Source organism: Cervus canadensis, chromosome 1, assembly GCF_019320065.1.
Source record: "Cervus canadensis isolate Bull #8, Minnesota chromosome 1, ASM1932006v1, whole genome shotgun sequence".
NCBI lineage: Eukaryota > Metazoa > Chordata > Mammalia > Artiodactyla > Cervidae > Cervus > Cervus canadensis.
In genome coordinates, this window is record NC_057386.1 from 69,411,283 (window position 1) to 69,430,362 (window position 19,080).

The 19,080-nt window shown below is 46.8% G+C and overlaps 1 protein-coding gene across 2 annotated transcripts in view; it reads right to left on the bottom strand.

Moving 5' to 3' along the window:
• The window catches only part of ARHGAP10 (Rho GTPase activating protein 10), a 358,134-nt gene extending 342,392 nt beyond the window's left edge, over nt 1-15,742 (bottom strand). The window contains exon 1 of one of the 2 annotated variants that reach the window (XM_043484882.1): nt 15,457-15,742. In XM_043484882.1, coding sequence (XP_043340817.1) covers nt 15,457-15,727 — 271 coding nt within the window. In that variant the 5' untranslated portion in view covers nt 15,728-15,742. Of the gene's footprint in view, nt 1-14,867; nt 15,300-15,456 lie in introns of those variants that run through there. The other variant, XM_043484888.1, reaches the window with a different exon arrangement.
• Nucleotides 15,743-19,080: the final 3,338 nt, after the last annotated feature.

Consider the following 19,080-nt stretch of genomic DNA (forward strand, 5'->3'; position numbering starts at 1 on the left):
TCCATCTCCTCTTCTCTGCTGGACACTTCAGTTGGCATGTTCAAATCCCATCGACTGGAACTTCCTTGATAGTCCAGTGGCTAAGACTCCACGCTCCAAACTCAGAGGGCTCAGGTTCGGTCCCTGGCCAGGGAACTAGATCCCACATGCCACAACTAAAACCATCCCGCATGTTGCAACTAAGACGCAGCACAGCAAAAATAAAAAACTTAAAAAAAAAAAATTGCTGTTGTTGTTTTCTTAGAAGTTTTTATTGGAGTATAGTTGATTGACACTGTTGTGCTGGTTTCAGAAAAGTGAATCAGCTTTACACATATCTACTCTTTTTCAGATTCTGTTTCCATACGGGTGACTACAGAGTTCCTATGCTCTCCTGTAGTCATTGTTACTTAGCTGCCTCATACATAGGAGTGTCAATGACTGCTATCTTGCTAACACAGTGTCACCTGGGCTCCTGGGACCTGACCTCTCCATAGCATGACCTTGTCTACTCCCTCCTACTTTCTAAAACTATCTTTCTCCTTGTGCAACCCTGTCTTGGCTTTTCCACCCACTCCCTCCCTCTCAATGGCTACTATTCTCAAATGTCTTTCTCAGCCTCTTCTACCCACTCCTTAAGAAATTCCCTTTTCAGGACTTCCCTGGTAGTCCAGTGGCTAAATCTCCAAGCTCCCAATGCAGGGGGCCTGGGTTCAATCCCTGGTCAGAGAACTAGATCTCACATGGCACAACTAAAACCTAGCAGAGCCAAACAGTTTTTTTTTAAGTTCCATTCTCCAGGACCTGCCCTGAGCCACCCTGCCGCTTCCTCCACATCTTCTCTCCAGCAGGTTTGCGATCCAGTTGCCCAGTGTCATTTCCTATCTCGATGCTATGTCTTCAGTCTCTTCAGCTATGCTCCCTGTTCTGCAGTCAGTTCAGTTGCTCAGTCATGTCCGACTCTTTGCGACCCCATGGACTGCAGCGTGCCAGGCCTCCCTGTCCATCACCAACTCCCGGAGCTTACTCAAACTCATATGCTTTGAGTCAGTGAAGCCATCCAACCATCTCATCCTCTGTCGTCCCCTTCTCCTCCTGCCCCCAATCTTTCCCAGCAACAGGGTCTTTTCCAATGGGTCAGCTCTTTGCATCAGGTGGTCAAAGTATTGGAGTTTCAGATCCAACATCAGTCCTTCCAATGAATATTCATGACTGATTTCCTTTAGGATGGACTGGTTTGGATCTCCTTGCAGTCCAAGGGACTCTCAAGAGTCTTCTCCAACACCACAGTTCAAAAGCATCAATTCTTCAGTGTTCAGCTTTCCTTATAGTCCAACTCTCACACGACTACTGGAAAAACCATAGCTTTGACTAGATGGACCTTTGTTGGCAATAATGTCTCTGTTTTTCAATATGCTGTCTAGGTTGGTCATAACTTTCTTTCCAAGGAGCAAGCATCTTTTAATTTCATGGCTGCAGTCACTATCTGCAGTGATTTTGGAGCACAAAAATATAAAGTCTCTCACTGTTTCCCCATCTATTTGCCATGAAGTGATGGGACCAGATGCCAAGATCTTAGTTTTCTGAATGCTGAGTTTTAAGCCAACTTTTTCACTCTCCTCTTTCACCTTCATCACGAGGCTCTTTAGTTCTTCTTTGCTTTCTGCCATAAGGGTGGTGTCATCTGCATATCTGAGGTTATTGATATTTCTCCCGGCCATCTTGACTCCAGCTTGTGCTTCATCCAGCCCAGCATTTCTCATGATGTACTCTGCATATAAGTTAAATAAGCACAGTGACGATATACAGCCTTGACGTACTCCTTTCCCAATTTGGAACCAGTCTGTTGTTTCATGTCCAGTTCTAACTGTTGCTTCCTGACCTGCATAGGGATTTCTCAAGAGGCAGGTCAGGTGGTCTGGTATTCCCACCTCTTTAAGAATTTTCCAGAGTTTGTTGTGATCCACATAGTCAAAGGCTTTGGCGTAGTCAATAAAGCAGAGGTAGATGTTCTGCAATATGCACTCATAAAAGAAATAAATACCTCCCAAGCACAGCCAGAGGAGAACCCGGAAGCACCTCCGCCTCCGCAGCCTGAACCACAAACACCTCCTCGTTCCCACCAAACCCGTTCCTCTGGCTGGCCCACTTCAGCACACAGCCCTCACTGCCCAGGCCAGGCATCCAGGAGTCATCTCCGATGCATCCTTCCTCAGCCCCCACACCCAAGCGCCCACCAAAGCCCCACAATCCTGACTCCTTAACAGCCTGCCTCATCCACCAGTCTCCGGCCTGGATGAGTGAGCGCCCACCCTCCAGGCCTGCGGGCCTCAAATCCATTCTCCCGGTTGCAGGCTTCCGAAACCTGTCTAAGACACAACTCAGATGTGGCCGATCCCCTGCTCAAAATGTCACCATGGCTTTCCACCGTCCTTTGAATAAAGGGTCTGAAGTCCCTGACCTGTTTCACCAGACCCTTCCCGCCCTTGCTCCCCCACTGTAGCCCCCTATTCCTGCCCCCCAGCCCACAGAGGTTCCCCTCACCTGCACCCCCGTCCCCACCTCCAGGCCCCACCCCATCTGTGCTGGTCTTGTAGCCACACCAACATGCTCACTCTTGCCTCCAGGCCACCGCCTGCATTTCACTCCTTCTTCCCTACCCGCAGCATAGACCTCCTTCTGGTCTCAGCGTAGAAGTTACCAACTTCTTTCTTGTTGTTTTTTTATAAGCTGCACCTTGCATATGTAGGATCTTATCTCTCCAACTAGGGATCGAGGTCATATCCCCCTGTAGTGGAAGACCAGAGTCTTAACCACTGGACCACTAGGGACGTCTCTGAGAAGTTTCTGATTTCTTGAAGGCTTCCTTGACCCCCTCAACCAGTTAGTCATATTAACTATGACCACAGCTCCCCATTCTCCATTCTCACTCAGCAGTGTGAATGGCCCGCCTTAATTAACCTATCTTCCCCATGAGAACTCTAACTTCTGCATAGATAAACCAGGTCTCTTTACTGCTAACCCTCTAGCAACTAACCCCACAACAGGTTGAGTTCAGTGGCTTCAGATGACACCTCTCTTCCACTATCATAAATGAGATTATTATAGTGATAACTAAATAGTAAACAGATGTTTAAATTTTTTTCCTAGACTTAGAAAACACATATACAGCTCACTATAGACCAGGCTGTCTTTTTAAGCACTTTACAAATAATTAATTTAATCTTAGCAACATTCAGGGAGATAAAATTACTATCCACGTTTGACAGATGAGGAAATTAAGGCACAAAGAAGTTAAGCAAAGTCGCCCAAAGTCACACAGTAAATGGATCTGACTTCAAACATCATGATCGTTAACATTTTGGCTGGGCTGCCTTTGACCTGCATTTCACAAAAGAAACACAGAACTATCTGTCAGAGTGATAGAAGTACAATCTGCCAAGTTCTCAAATATAAGAAATGACGTGTTGATGACACTCCGCTCCCTTGTACTTTGTTGGCTGTGCTTCCAAAACTTTCAAGCCAAGATCTTCAGTAATATGCTGGATTTCAACAACCTGTCACAGAAGGTTTCTCCTGCTCAATAAATGAGAGGCCTGTATCAGCCCTGCACTTCAAAATATCATGAGCCTCAAAGACAGAAAAGAACACGTGTTCACAGACGATTTCCACTGTTACTACGGGTAAAGCCACAACCGTATTCAAGTTCAGCCAAAGGAAGTCATCTTCCAACAATGATGATGATGGTGGGGAGCAGGGGCACGATGGGGAAGACGACAGTACCTACCACGGGCCAGGCAGAGCTCTCAGACCTTTCATAAGTAACATGAGGATTAAATACCACTATCCCTTGAGGTAGAGTTGTTGGTATCTCCATTTTACTAACAAACAGAAAATTAGCCACTGAGGGTTTCAGTAACTTGCCCAAGGTCACCTCATCAGTGGTGGAGCTAACTTTATGGTCAGAGAATGTTTTTAAAAGCACATTCTTAATGAGAGTCCTAAATATATCCAGTATTCAGGCCAGAGGTGACATCACTCTGGCCAAACTGATTTTTCCTCCAGTCACATACCCAATTGTGACTTGTCCGCTACCAGAAGGTGATGGAACCTTGGAGCAAAGGGCAGACACTGCCTGCAGGTGAACCGGGCAGCAAGGAAGGAAAACTCACACTCCCCATTGAAATATTAAGTGGCACAAGATTAACATCTTCCTCAGAAAGCATGGGGAGGAAATTCTAGTCTGACCAGGGAGGCAGGCCTAGCAGCAGCATTGCAGCAGCAACCCCAGCAGATCTTGAGGCTTAAAGAGATGCCTGCTCTTAAAATGTCAAGTGTCAGGGTTTTTTTTTTCAGTGTTCCTGTTTATTTAAAGAGAAGGATGTCAAAGCTTTCTAATTAGAAAAGCATCCCCCTGGCAAGTCTATAAATTATGTCCCTACATTTCCTACATTAGGGTAATTAAATAAACAGGCGGTTTGCACAGAGGCCTATCAAAATACCAACCAATCCCTGCCTTAAAAATCATGTTCATCTGACCTAACCAGACTGACAGTTTCCAGAGTGCTTAAAGAGCACTGTGTTTATGAAGATGATCATTTTTTTTTAACATGCTAATACTGGAAATCTAATTTCAGTGAGGCAAAAAGGCCCTTGAAGATTTTGTGTGACTCAGGCCAGTTATTTTTTTCCAATCCTGAAATTTAAACTAATTTGTTCTGATTGCCCATGCCAAGCTGGTAACATTAAATATCAAAGAGAAATTTTATTAAATACCTTTAAAATTCATGAATTCGTTATCTACTGGTTGTCAGAGTTAGTGTTTGGATTTTTTTTTTTTAATTCTTTTGGCTACACTGGGTCTTAGTCACAGCTTGTGGGATCTTAGTGCCCTGACCAGATATTGAACCCAGGCCCTCTGCATTAGAAGCACAGAGTCCCACCACTGGACCACCCAGAGCTGGTGTTCTGAAGTTTATAAAAATAACAACAGGGCTTTCATACTGAATAAATTATCCAAATATATTGTCTTACAATCTCAAAACTGCCTGTAAATAAGGTACATCATAAAACACCTTAAGTTATTTATAGAGTATCCATGACATCAGTTAACCAAGTCTTTTTAAATGCCACTTTTAGGAAAAAGGTCAAACTCAATGAAATGGAGCTACATGTATCCACGTGGATAAATCTCACAGATAGGATGTCAAGGGGAAAAATGTTGCAGAAGAACCCATATGGGCTTCCCGGGTGGTGCAGTGGTAAAGAATTCACCTGGCAATATAGGAGATGAAAAAGACACAAGGTTCAATTCTTGGGTCAGGAAGATCCCTGGAGAAGGAAACAGCAACTCACTTCAGTATTCTTGCTGGGAGAATTCCATGGACAGAGGAGCCTGGCGGGCTACAGTCCATAGGGTTGCAAAGAGTTGGACACAACTGAGCACACGTGAACACATGCAGTATGAATCCATTATATGATATCTAAACCACGCAAAACATACTATCTTTTATTTGGGGATGTGTGCAAATGTATTAACACATTATTGACTGGAAACGTATTAATACGTCTTTTGTTACCAGAACATTATTGATCGGAAACATAACAATATCACTTACATAACAAATCGATGGCCGCAGGCATTAGTTTCCGCAAAAATTCTCCAGTCAATAATGAGCTAAAATACCTGGGAATAATGTATGCCAGATTTGAGATAGTTGTACCTCTTCAGGGAAAGGGTGCCATTGGGAAGAGGCAGACGGGAAGCTTTTATTTCAAAGCTGAAAGGCAAATACAGAGAGGTTTAGTATGAGATTCTCTGTATCATTTTACAGTTCTAAACTGACTCAACATTTTTACAAAGGAAAAAGCCTAATACTAATATATGAGAACAAAGGACTTCCCTGACAGTCCAGTGATTAGGATTCCACGCTTCCACTGCTGAGGGTTCAATCCCTGGTCAGGGAACTAAGATCCTGCAAGCCCAGTGGTGTGGCCAAACAATATAGATACACACACATAAATACATATATGTACATACATATATGTGTGCTGTGCTTAGTCGTTCAGTCGTGTCCACCTCTTTTCAACCCCATGGACTGCAGCCAGCAGGCTCCTCTGCCCATGGGGATTCTCCAGGCAAGAATACTAGAGTGGGTTGCCATGCCCTCCTCCAGGGGATCTTCCCAACCCAGGGATCAAACCCAGGTCTCCCACACTGCAGGCGGATTCTCTACCAACTGAGCTACCAGGGAAGCCCATATACTTGTATATACACACATAAACATATGTATATACATATATACATATAACAATTTTGTTATAACAAAGTTAAAATTAACTCTTCTAAAAGCTGGAGTGAAAAATGGAGAGGAAAAGAGATACTAAGAGAAGGGAAGAGATGGAGATTAAGAGGCAGGGAGAGAGAATGAAGGAAGGAAATGATACTTTTTTGAGTGGACATCTGCAGCTAGCAATTGACCCTAAATCAACCCAATCTCTGAATATCTACACTTATCACACAAATTAAACAGTTTTACTTACAGTAGCCATCCCAGGTGGCCTTAAATTTCAAATCATGGTCCTTGGGCTGAAATAATAAGCATAGTCTCCTAACTGGATCATGAAATATATACACTTGCCAGATAAGCAGGTCTTACTGTAGTAACTTCTCCTAACAGAAGACCGCAGTTACACCGCTTTAGAGAGACAGTTTACTACTGTGGTTAAGGGTTTTGGAGTCCGAAAAATGTGGGTTCACATTCCAGCCCCACCACTGACAAATGGTGTGACTGGAACAAGCTGTTAACATCACTAAATTCAGTTTCCAAATCTGTAACAGGGGGTAAATAACAACATACCTCACTGAGGAAGTTTTCACAATAAATAAAGAGAACTGTAAATGCTTAATAAAGGTTAGCTCCTATGGTTAAAATCATTCAAATGACATTCATTTTAAATAACAGTTTTTGATTGAAGTTGTAAACTGCCTATTAGTCTCTGATATGTAATTCCATTAAAGTAACCTAGTAACCAAACTGCTGAGGCTGGCACGCCTGGAATCTGTGCTCCACAACAAGAGAAGCCACGCGTCGCAAGAGAGAAACTGTGCAGAAACAAAGACCCAGCGCAGTCAAAAATAAATAATCTGAAAAAAAAAAAAAAAGGAACCAAGCAAAAATCATCCAAGACAGTCAATCAGAATCATAATCTACAAATACCTAAACACTCTCCTACAATCCAGAAGAAAGCCAACTTGACAAGTTTTCTCTAAACAAGTTGTAGAAAAATCAAAGGCAATACAAGGTAATACTGAATCCCAGAAAGCAGTGCGTTCATAGCTACATTTCTAACATTAAACTTTTAAAAAGTGACAACAGACACCATATGATATTAACTATGGTCAGACGGAAAGTGACAGTGTTAGTCAGTCAATCATGTCTGACTCTTTGTGACCCTACGGACTGTGTAGCCCACCACACTCCTTTATCCATGGAATTCTCCAGGCAAGAATACTGGAGTGGGTAGCCATTCCCTTCTCCAGGGGAATCTTCCTGACCCAGGGACTGAACCCGGGTCTCCTGCACTGCAGGCAGAGTCTTTGCCCTCTGAGCCACCAGGGAAGCCCCTCGGTCAGAGGTAAACACTTGGACCTATTCATGACCACACACAGTCAGCAATCACGTCAGCACAACTTACCTAGAGGACCACACAGTACTTGTATCTCCTTCATAATTCTTGCCTCTCAACCTCTCCCCCAAAAAATAAACAAAACCAAAAGGTGATAAATAGCTATTGGAGTCAGAATTCAAAACAACTTCTTTGGAAATCTGTCCAGGGGACTTGGAGTATCGTTTGGCAGAAAATAGGTTACGTAACAACTCCTCTAGACTGTCTCTGGCCGCCCTGTATAATCCTGGTGGATTTCCCACAGCAAACACAAACACTGTCCACTAAATTGTTAGGGTCTCCTGAACATTAGACACTAAGATGAATATCCTCTGAAGACATCATTGTGATTTTCAAGGATCTGCAGGCTCCGACCTCTGACAATGTTATCCTATCTTCTCAAGCAGAGCTCTTCTTGCCCCCTTGGGCTCTGTCTTATCAATCCCCTGGATGGCAGGCCTGGGGCTGCCTGCCTGAGCCTTAGTTGCAGACAACTGGGCGAGATTGCCAACATTCTTAGTGACACCTTCCACATCACCCTCAGGCCTCTGGGAAACAGAAACACATTCTGGGACATACTCTCCCAAGACACTACTTAGCTTTGATTCATCCACTCACAACCTGCCAGATTTCTTAGCATCCTGAGCGTCATTCAAACTTTGGAAGCCTTACCAGCCTTTGACCACGTAGTCTTTCTTCTTGGTCACTGCTCACAATGATTTGGACGAATACGTTCTTAGGAATAATGGGCACTAAAGATTGGACGCTCATCTCTGGGCCAGAGCAGCCATTCTGGGGGGCAAGAAAACAGCCTGCATACTAAAACCTGCAAATTAGACAATACATCATAACTGTTCATGTTTGAGTGCTTGTGTGAAACACTCTTCATGTTCTTTTCACTTTCTGACCATGACCTGCGGCATGTGGGATCTTAGTGCACTGACCAGGGGTTGAACCCATGCCCCATGCAGTGTAAGCAGGGAGTCTTAACCACCGGACTTCCGGGGACGTCTCAGCATCTCCATTTTATGGATGACAGCACAGACACAGAAAAGCCAACCAACAGGACTACAGGGTGAATGAGTGGCAGCGCCTTAGCCATGCTCTTAATCTCCTATACTATACTCTCTCATCAGCCATAGTAAAAATTAACACACAAGAACGTCCTCCTCGGCCTTCTCCCTCTTCCGGAAGTCCCCCCCCAAAAGACAGGGAAGAGGAGGTGGTCAGAGGAAGCTCAGTAGAAGGCAGCAAATGGGAGGGCAGGGAAAAAGCAGTTCGGCAGGAAGACCCAGAGCAGCAGATGACTCACTGACCAGGCAGACGTTCCACACAAACAGGGCTGGTGGAGGGCGCTAAGTATTAATAGGAACTGCTCTAAATAGCTCAGTCGGTAAAGAATCTGCCTGCGATTCAGGAGACCTGGGTTCGATTCCTGGATCGGGAAGATCCCTTAGAGAATGAAATGGCAACCCACTCCAGTATCCTTGCCTGGAAAATCCCATGGACAGAAGAGCCTGGTGGGCTGCAGTCCACGGGGCCGCAAGAGTCAGACACGACTTAGCGACTAAACCACCAAACCACCACTCTAAATGGAGACAAGGACCACCTCTGCAGTGAGTAAAGAAAGCACTGAAAGCCTTTAAAGCCTGTTTGGGTCCACATTCCAGATCAAGACCGATAGGAATTCTTTTCATGGCAAGTCTACCCTAGCACTAGAGACCAGTCCACTAGTAAAACCCCAAGTAAGAGTTTAAGACTTACCCCCAAGTGATGCCCTGAATTGTAGGGGATCCATAGTAGTTCCTCTGGGGCAAAGAACACAGATGAGTATCCTCCGTTCAGGGTAAAATTATATTTAATTTATTAACTTTTTAAACAGCATTTTACTTCCAGGCCTCTCTAAATTCCACTTAATCAGAGCATCAGCCCAAAATTTACAGTTATCCCACTTCATCAAAATCAGGATGTTGGAAATTCCCTGGTGGTCCAGCAGTTAGGAGTCCATGCTTTCAATGCTTAGTTAGGATCCAGGTTCAATCCCTGGTTGGGGAACTAAAATCCTGCAAGACATGTACTCTGCTGTGCTTAGTCACTCAGTCGTATCCGATTCTTTGCGACCCCATGGACTGTAGCCCGCCAGGCTCCTCGGTCCATGGGGAGTCTCCAAGCAAGAACACTGGACTGGGTTGCCATGCCCTCCTGCAGAGGATCTTCCCGACCCAGGAATCGAACTGGGATCTCCTGCATTGCAGGCAGATTCTTTACCAGCTGAGCTACCACGGAAGCCCACAAGCCATGAGGAACGGCCAAAAAAAACCAAAAAACAAAAAAGTTAGAGTGTTAAGTCGCAGAAAACCCAACTGAAGCTGGCTTGTCATTTTGTTGGGCTTCTCTTGAAGCTTACTCGGTAAAGACTCTGCCTGCAGTGCAAAAGACCCAGGTTCGATCCCTGGGTCGAGAAGATCCCGGGAGAAGAAAATGGCAACCCACTCTAGTATTCTTGCCTGGAGAATCTCATGGACAGAGGAGCCTGGCGGGCTACAGTCCATAGGGTCGCAAGAGTCGGACACGACTTATCGACTAGAGAGACAGGGAGCCAGAGGTAGGCGGCAGGCACAGAACCATGTGTGGCTCTCATCACAGCATCAGAACTGCAGACTCAGTGACCACTCTTCCCCAGTGGTCCTCATCCTGGTTCTACTCGCCCTCCCGAGACCGCAGGGACAGCTCCAGGCAATACAGACAGACATCACAGAGGGCGAGAACCCTTCATATGCGTCTCCTCTCTCAAAAAAGAAAACCTTTTCCAGTGTCTGCAGCAGACTCCCTATCAGGTCTCCCTGGTCAGAAGTGAGATACCAATCACGCATTCATCTAATTACCAGCCCAGAAAACAGGTGTACCATGCTGAGGTGTTAAGAGTTCAGCATTTCTCAACCCTGACTGCTCCCTAGGTGATCCTAATGGTCAACCAGGATTAGGATTGAGAACCACTGAGTCAGGCTAACCAGAATTATCCCTAATCACCTTTCTATAAGTCATCTGGGAAACAGCGTAGACATCTGAACAAAATTTGGATTGTCAGAGGGAAAAAACGTTAGCTGGGCAAACAATAGCACCTACACAACCGCTTCACCCTTGTGTTTTCAAACACTTTCGCACATGTGGTTCAAGCTCAAGGCTACAGGCAACAGCCCCGTTTTACAAATGAGACTAAGGCTCAAGTTTACTAAATGAAATTCTTTTAAGTCCTCCAAATCTCCCTATGCTTCCATGCAATAGCAAGCTGAGAAACTTTCCCAAAAGGAATTACCACGTGAACCGTGTCTCTGGAACAAGAAACACGAAGACAGCAAAGGAGAATTTTTATGTTCCTAAGAAAACCAGAGTAAAAATCATTAAAATATCAAGGCCTAAAAGAAGTACCAAAACCAAGAGTTGAAAGACTTGAGTTCTAGTTCTGGCCACCAGTAACACGATTCCCCAGGTCTGTGATAAGAGAAGGCTAATGAAGGCCCCTCCACGTTACACACACACACACACACACACACACACACACACACACACACACACACACACACACACACACACACACACACACACACACACACACACACACACACACACACACACACACACACACACACACACACACACACACACACCCGCCCAGACAATCTGAGTTTCCTAAGAGCCTTCTACTCAGCTATATAAGTGCTTAAGAACTGTAAGGACTATCTGTTGAAAACATACATGGCTTCCTCTAGCACAGAACATATTCTCTCAAGAATGCCTAATTATAAACTTTATGGCAAAAGCATACAAGGCTTATTGCCATTTCTGGTAAATAAACATCGCTAGGAAACATAAGCATCTGAAACTACATAGACATCACAGGAAAGGCTTACCAAAGTTTAAACTGTATTGAAAGACACTGATTATTCTAGAAAGGAGTGAAAGGAAAAGGGCTAAAAAAGCCATCTAAACAAAGAGTCCATTGAACTCAATGAAAGATCTCCAAATCCATCACATAAATCAATGATCCCAGACTCTCCTCTCTTCTGCTCCTCCCCACCCCGACTGCTATCTCCAAAATTACCCCCCATACGTAGACAGATACCAAACCGTCCCTCTAAAGCATCTCTTTCCCATTATGTCAGGCTTCTAGAAGCTGCAAAACCCTCAGTGATTCGCCACAGGATAAAGCCCACATTCCAAGCCCACTTCTATGGCTTCAATCATCTGAAACTGACCTTTCCACCAATCTCACTCTACTCCCTCGAATGAAATTCCCATTCCGGCCAAACTGGTCTCCTCATCCTATTCAGACACAGCGGTCTGGCTTCTTCCCAGCTGTTTCCAATCTGACCAGGTTCTACTCCTTCCTCGAAACACCAAAGAGTTCCCAAACTTCCACTCTAACTTGCAACATGCTCTTGTTTCTGTCCAAGTGAGAAAACCTGTCACCTAAATCTTCTGAATCTTTTAACCTGTGTGTCTGTGCAGCCTTTGTTTCTTCAAGAACTAAGCACTATGCGTACAGGCGTTCAGATGTGCTTCCTAGACTGAACTGAATTTAACCACAGGACAGTAACCTCAAGGACAAGGGCCACGACGTTGTTTCCTCTTTGTGTCTCAAGCCCAATATTAAACTGCAGTTGCGAAGTATTTGTTGATTGGCTACATAACTGAACTCAGGAGTAAAATTTCAGGCCCTACAGAACTCATCTCCAACTTCTTTAATAATCTGTGGATTATTCAAAGCCTCAATACATTCTTCACAGAATGTAACAATTTGGTTGTCAGTTATTGTATTTGGAAATGTATTGGTAATAGGGGTGTTTTCATAATTTTCAGAGATGACGCATTCACAAACGACCAAGACATTTAAAAAAAAAAAAAAGCAAAAACAAAGTTACATAAACCCAACAAGTATTCAGTGAATGCAGGAGGCAACACACAGGGCAATTAAAAGCAGAAACCCCTTAAATGCACAAATCTGAAAATGCACAAAATGCCATTTTTGCAAAACAAAGCTTAAAATGTCAGAAAACACAATCAGTCTGAGCTGTTCCCCTTTCCATAGCTCCTCCCTGTCTCAGGTCTCTCCTCGACCTCTTCACTCTCAGATGTTCTAGAAAAGCTCAACTGATTAAGCCAATGATTGACCTCGACCATAATTTCTAATTACCCAATCAAGTCACTGCTGAACACTGCAGAATCTTACTGATGCCTCTAAGATGTAGAGCAAGAGAAACAGAACACAAAAGTGACCTGCCTAATTTTCCTGCAGCCAGGCCCTAACAGTGAAGCGAATTACACTCAGGTGTCCTAACTTACATCCTGCGATCTTAGTCTTGATATGAACTCCGTGTTTCTGTCCTTCTCTGGAAAAGGGTTTAATTACACAGAAGGAGAAAAAAAAGAAATTTTGGTTGATCTCTAGAGCATGAGCATAAGTTATGTTTCTTACAGTAAAGGACAAGAATCAAAAGGAGTAGGGAGTCAATTCGCAAATGCCAAAAAGTCTACATTCTGGAGAGGAGGGCTGACAGCTGGGCCCCCAGATGCACTGGCTGCTTCTGGAACACAGGCGTGTGTCCTGTTGGCAGAAGAGCGAATATGCAGTCACATAAATAGCTTTCTACCAGTGGCCAAACTGGCTTTGCCATCTGCCTCTCTCCACGCCAAAGCCTCCCTCCTCATACTCCTCCAGCCAGAGGGAGCTGCTAGAGCTAGTGAGAAATGACACTCCCCCAGCCAGCGACACTAGTTAAGACCAAGCTACAAAAGCAAAGAGTCCTTTTCCTCATGTCCACAGCACACACGCCCGCGCGCACACACACACCCCTCACGTCCTTTTCGCCTCCTCCTCTCTCCGTTTACACCTATATATTTACAGTCCCTCCCCACCTCCATCCCAACTCATACACACTCAATGCCAAGACACTGGAGAGCCACCAACCCAATAGCCCACCAGCCACATGTCCCAAAGTGATTCCCAAACCTCATTTTGCAACACCACAGAGGTCACAGAACAGAAACGAACCCTGGTCATCACCCAGAGAAGTTGAGTGACTTGCTTCCAAAATTAGAGATGGCTCACTCACTGAATTCTTCCCATGAAATCATACTTCTTTCAACTCATTCATTCATTGAATTTGCACTGTTCCAGGCTCTGGGCTGGGTACCTGAGACAATTCAGTCAGTGCGTTCCCATCTTCCTTAATGCAAAATGGGGAATGGTGGGGGGGTGTGGGGGCGCGATGACATGGGGTATTTTTCCCAGTCTGCTGCATGGGTATGTCTTTTTAAGAGGGAGAAGCGAACACTCAGCTGGCATCTGGGGTATAGGTCACATGTGTGCTCAGGCTGCCGGGCCCCTCACTCAAGCTAACTTTTTTCTATTTCCAGCTGCATCACCAACTCAGTGTTTCAGCATGCATTTCATGCCACCTCCCTCCTAGACAGACTGTTTTCAGACGCTACATGCGGATACATCTCTTATTTTCCTGTGGCCACTTCTGAGTTGCTCAAAAGATGGAGACGAACAGGGTTGGAAGGCATCAAGCTTGGCCGGGGTGGAATTCCCTATTTGCAGGCAGGGCTCGCTGGGGCTAGAGGGCAGGCTGTCTGCTCAGCCTCACAAGCCCCAATCTTTGAACCCTCCTCGGCGCAAGAGGAGGGAAGGAATTTGCACAACGCCAGGTGGACTTTCGGGTTTAGCATAGTAAGGCGCCTGGGACAAGACTGTCGCAGGGGATCTGAAAAAGACACAAAAAGGGTACGGCTTAAGGGACTTCTGACCAACTCAGCAGGTTTGCAAAGAATCCTCAGGCAAGTTCTTCTGAAGGATCACGAGACAAGACCCGTGAAATTGATGTCTGTTTCAGAAGAGACAGAGCAGCTCTAGGAAGCCAGAGAACCTGCCCGCCGGCGGGTCCGGCAGAGAACGCAGGCACGAGGGCGCCCGGCCGGAGCGGCGGGTCTGGCGGGCGGCAAGCTTACGCGCATGGCTCCCGGCTCGGGCCGCCGCGCAGGGGCAGGGGCGGGAAAGGGACTCGCCCCCGGCTGCCCGGGGAGCCGAGGAGGAACGACCCAGGGCCTCGAGGTGCCGGATGACTCCCCTGATCCTCCGGCTGCCGGCCCCAGGCACGGGACGGTCGGTGTCCCTCCGGCAGAGGCTCCTGCTGGCCGCGCCCCGGGGCCCCGCTTACTTTTGGTCGCGGCGATGAGGTTCTTGCCGTCCTTGATGAGCTCTTTGATGAACTTGTTGGTCCTCTCCAGCTCCGCTTCGTGGGCACGGATCCTCTCCCGGAACCACGGGCTGTCGAGGTAGCAGTCGCTGAACTCCAGGGGCTGCAGCCCCATGACGGCGGCGGTCCGCGCGCACAGCCCGAGCCGGGCGCCGGGGCGAGGTGAGAGGCCGCGAGCGTAGCAAGCGCCGGAGAAGCTAGGAGCCCCGGGCGTGCGGCGAGAGCAGCGCGGACATGCCCCGCGGAGGGGAGCCGGGCCGCACGCAGCAGCACGGCGACGGCGAGCGAGAGCGCGGCGCCGGGATCCCGGCAGCCCCCGCCCCGCCCCGCCCGGCCCGGCCCGCGCCGCACGCCCTCCCGGAGGCGCGGGCCCGCCCCGCCCCGCCCCGCCCCGCGCGCGCCCCTTTCTTGTTCCTCCGCCTTCCTCCTTCCTCCTCTCCCTGCCTTCCCCGAACGTCTCTTCCTTCTTTTCCTTCTCTTCCCCACGCGCAGTGGCCCCTCCTCTTCCTTCCGAGGCTTCCTTGGTGTATAATTTCGCCCTGCGGCTCACCTCCAGCCCCAGGCGCGAGCGCCTCCCCTTTACTTGGCTCCCCTCTTCGGAGTGACTCATTGTCGGCTGCCCGATGCGGGGGAACTAGACCCGGACCAGGAAGGGGCGTCTTCAGAGCATCTGTAATACTTCGCAGCCGGGCGGCTTGACTCCTGAGGTCTGGCTTGCTGGGGTAGACGGTTTGACTCCTAGGTTTCATCCTCCCGGGGCGGACCCTGAAGTGTGAATGGATGCACACGCAGGGCTCTTCCCCCCGCCCCCCCCCCCCCATTCTCGGCCCTAGTCTAAAGTAAAATGCCTGTAAATCTCCACCTTAGATTGAAAGCTTTTTAAGGGCAAGGAGCATTTTCTTGCGGGGCGGGCAGCTGCTCTTAATCTCTTCTGTGTAATCACACCGAACGACTTGGTGTAGGGGAGAGGGTGTCAGATCACGGCAGAGTCGTTTCTGCTGTAATCAGCAGATTAAATATGCCAGGGTAGGTCGAGTCGATATTTATCATGCCAAAAATGAGCACCTGAGAACAACTGCCAGGTTCTCAGTGGTTTTCACCAGGTAGGCCTGACGATCAAATAAGAATTTGTCAGTGCACCCTGAAAGGGGGTACTTTTCAATGTGTCCTCAAAATGTTAAGACATTCTGAATGATTGAAATCCTTACCTCAAAGAAACCGATTGTTCATTAGAGTAGCTTTTAATAATAACAGCTAACAGTTTATTAGGGGCTTCCCTGGTGGCTCAGAGGGTAAGGCGTCTGCCTATAATGCGGGAGACCTGGGTTCGATCCCTGGGTCGGGAAGATCCCCTGGAGAAGGGAATGGCAACCCACTCCAGTATTCTTGCCTGGAAAATCCCATGGACTGAGAAGCCTGGTTGGCTACAGTCCATGGGGTCGCAAAGAGTCGGACACGACTGAGCGACTTCACTTTCACTTTCCCTGATGGCTCAGTTGGTACAGAATCCGCCTGCAATGCAGGAAACCCAGGTTCGATCCCTGGGTGGGGGAGAGCCCCTGAAGAAGGAAATGGCAACCCGCTCCAGTATTCTTGCCTGGAAAATCCCATAGACAGAGGAGCCTGGCAGGTCGGCAAGAGTCGGACACAACTTAAGGACTAAACAACAGCAACAGCAGTTTATTAAGCAATTATTATCTGCCAGGCACACACCAGGAACTCTGTATACATTTTTACAAGCTCAGGAACAACATATGTTTACATATATAGGTTCACTTGTGATGTTAATATCACCAAGAGACTTCAAAGTGGTTCTTTAAAAGGTACAGATTGCTAGCTGGGTAATTGAGACTGAGCAGTTTGCTGTAGGAGTGTTACTCTCAGGAACTAGTTTAAAAAGCCTCCTACTCAATAAGCTCTTTTTGTTACAAAACAGCCTGCAAGTGGCTAGCCCACAGATTAAACAGATAAACATTATTACTTTAATGTCCATCCTCCAGAGAGTTCAAAATATTTTACAAATAACTTTTACCCCTTGAAAAGCCTGGTGCTGGCTACAATCAGCAGAGGAGCTGGAATCTACAGAAAAGAAGAGAGGCAAATAAAACAGGGAAAGACAAGAATAGGAGGGATGTAAACAGTTGGCTGTTAACCAAACAGCCAAACAGTGACAGGCACCCGAGCCTCTAGACAAAATCCTAAACCTTTCCTCATAAAAAGGGGCTGCTGACACCTCCCAGTTAACATTTGAGTCAGCAACTCCACTCCCTCAGCATATAACCAACAGAAATGAAAACATATGTCCACGCAAATGCTTGTTCTTGGTAACAGTGTTCATAATAGGCAAAAAGTGGGCTCAGCCCAAATGTCCACCAGCTGACGAGTGGATAAACAAAATCTGTATCTATACAATGGAATGGACTTCCCTGGTGGTTCAGATGGTAAAGAATCTGCCTGCAAGGCAGGAGACCTGGGTTCCATCCCTGGGTGGGGAAGATTCCCTGGAGAAGGGAATAGCTACCCACTCCAGTATACTTGCCTGGAAAATTCCATGGACAGAGGAGCCTGGTGGGCTGCAGTCCATAGCATCGCAAAGAGTTGGACCAAATGGTTAACACTTTCACATACACTTTGACATACAATGAAATGGGCTTTCCAGGTGGTGCTAGTGGAAAAGAACTCTCTCCCAATGCAGGAGGCCAAGAGACACAGGTTCGATCCCTAGGTTGGGAAGATCCACTCCAGTATTGTTGATGGAGAAGCCCATGAACAGAGGAGCCTGGCAGGTCCATGGGGTTGTAAAGAGTCAGACACGACTGAAGCGACTTAGCACACATGCACATACAACGGAATAATTCATCTACGATAAAAAGGAGTGAAGTACTGAGGCATGCTACAACAGGATGAGCCTTGAAAACACTATGCTAAGTGAAAGAAGCCAGCCACAGAACACCACATGTAATATTATTCAGTATGAAGTGTCCGGATATAAATCGGGAGTCAAGGTCTTATTGAAGGAGTCATTAAACAGTGAAGAGAACAATCAGGAGGGGTTGGCCATAAAATAGCGGATGGGAGCAGAGGAATCCACGCAGGAAAGCAGCCTGTGCAAGCCCCTGGGATGGGAGTCTGATACATTCTGGAGACTGAAAGAGATCAGGCATCAAGCCCAGTAAGTGAGAGAAACTAGCTCAAGACAATGCTGGGTGCTGGGGGGTCAGCAGGGGGTCAGACCTGGCAAAGTCTCATAGGCCATATACAGTGATGAAATTTCCACATACTGAGGTATGGGGAAGTCATACTGGCTTTTACATGAATTAACTCAAATTTTATGCTAAAACAGCCTGCTTGTGGCCTATGAAACATACATTGTACATCTGCTTGAATTTTTAAAGACAAGGGTGCATTAACCAGAAGTGAAGAATATCCACGTTAAAAATAAAGATTCAGGAGACTCCTCTGGCGGTCCAGTGGTTAAGACTGTTCTTCCAACTCAAGGATGCAGGGGATGATTCCTGGTCGACAAACTAAGATCCAACATGTCTGGGTGGCACAGCAAAAAAATATATATATATATGTATCAAGCTTCAACGCCTCCCTTCCTGGGACGCCAGCGCTGGTACTCCTTCGGTGATAAGACTCCCTTCCCAGGCCAAGGCTGTACTGACTCACTGAGTTCGTGCTGATCTGGTTTGTTTCATTTTCCTTGAGACCTTGAAAGAATGTATCCCTGACTTATCTGATGTTCTTTGTTCTGACAAGACATAAAAGGATGCTGAACATCATGCTTCTTTGGAGCAGTTCCCCAGAGCTATCCGAGACGCTGTCTTCTGGGCTATCGTCCTCAGTTTGGCTGAAATAAAACTCTTCTTTCCCTACTGTAGATCGTGTACTGGTTGTTTTCATCACCGGTGGGATTCGGGATTGCACCCTCCTGCTGGGGGGCGCCTGTGAAGCGTTTTCAGCGTGGCGGTAAAGTGCCCTGGTTTGGGTCTCCTCTCCAGGTGCTGCGTGGGGAGTGGGAATCCAGAGGGAAGGCTTTTGGAGTTGTCTGGGCAAGAAACGGTAGAGCTGCCCCCAAGTGGCGGTGGAGACAGAGTCGTAGATCAAAATGTATTTTCGAGGGAGATTCTGAGGCCTGATAGGGCTTCCCAGGTGGCGCTTGTGGTAAAGA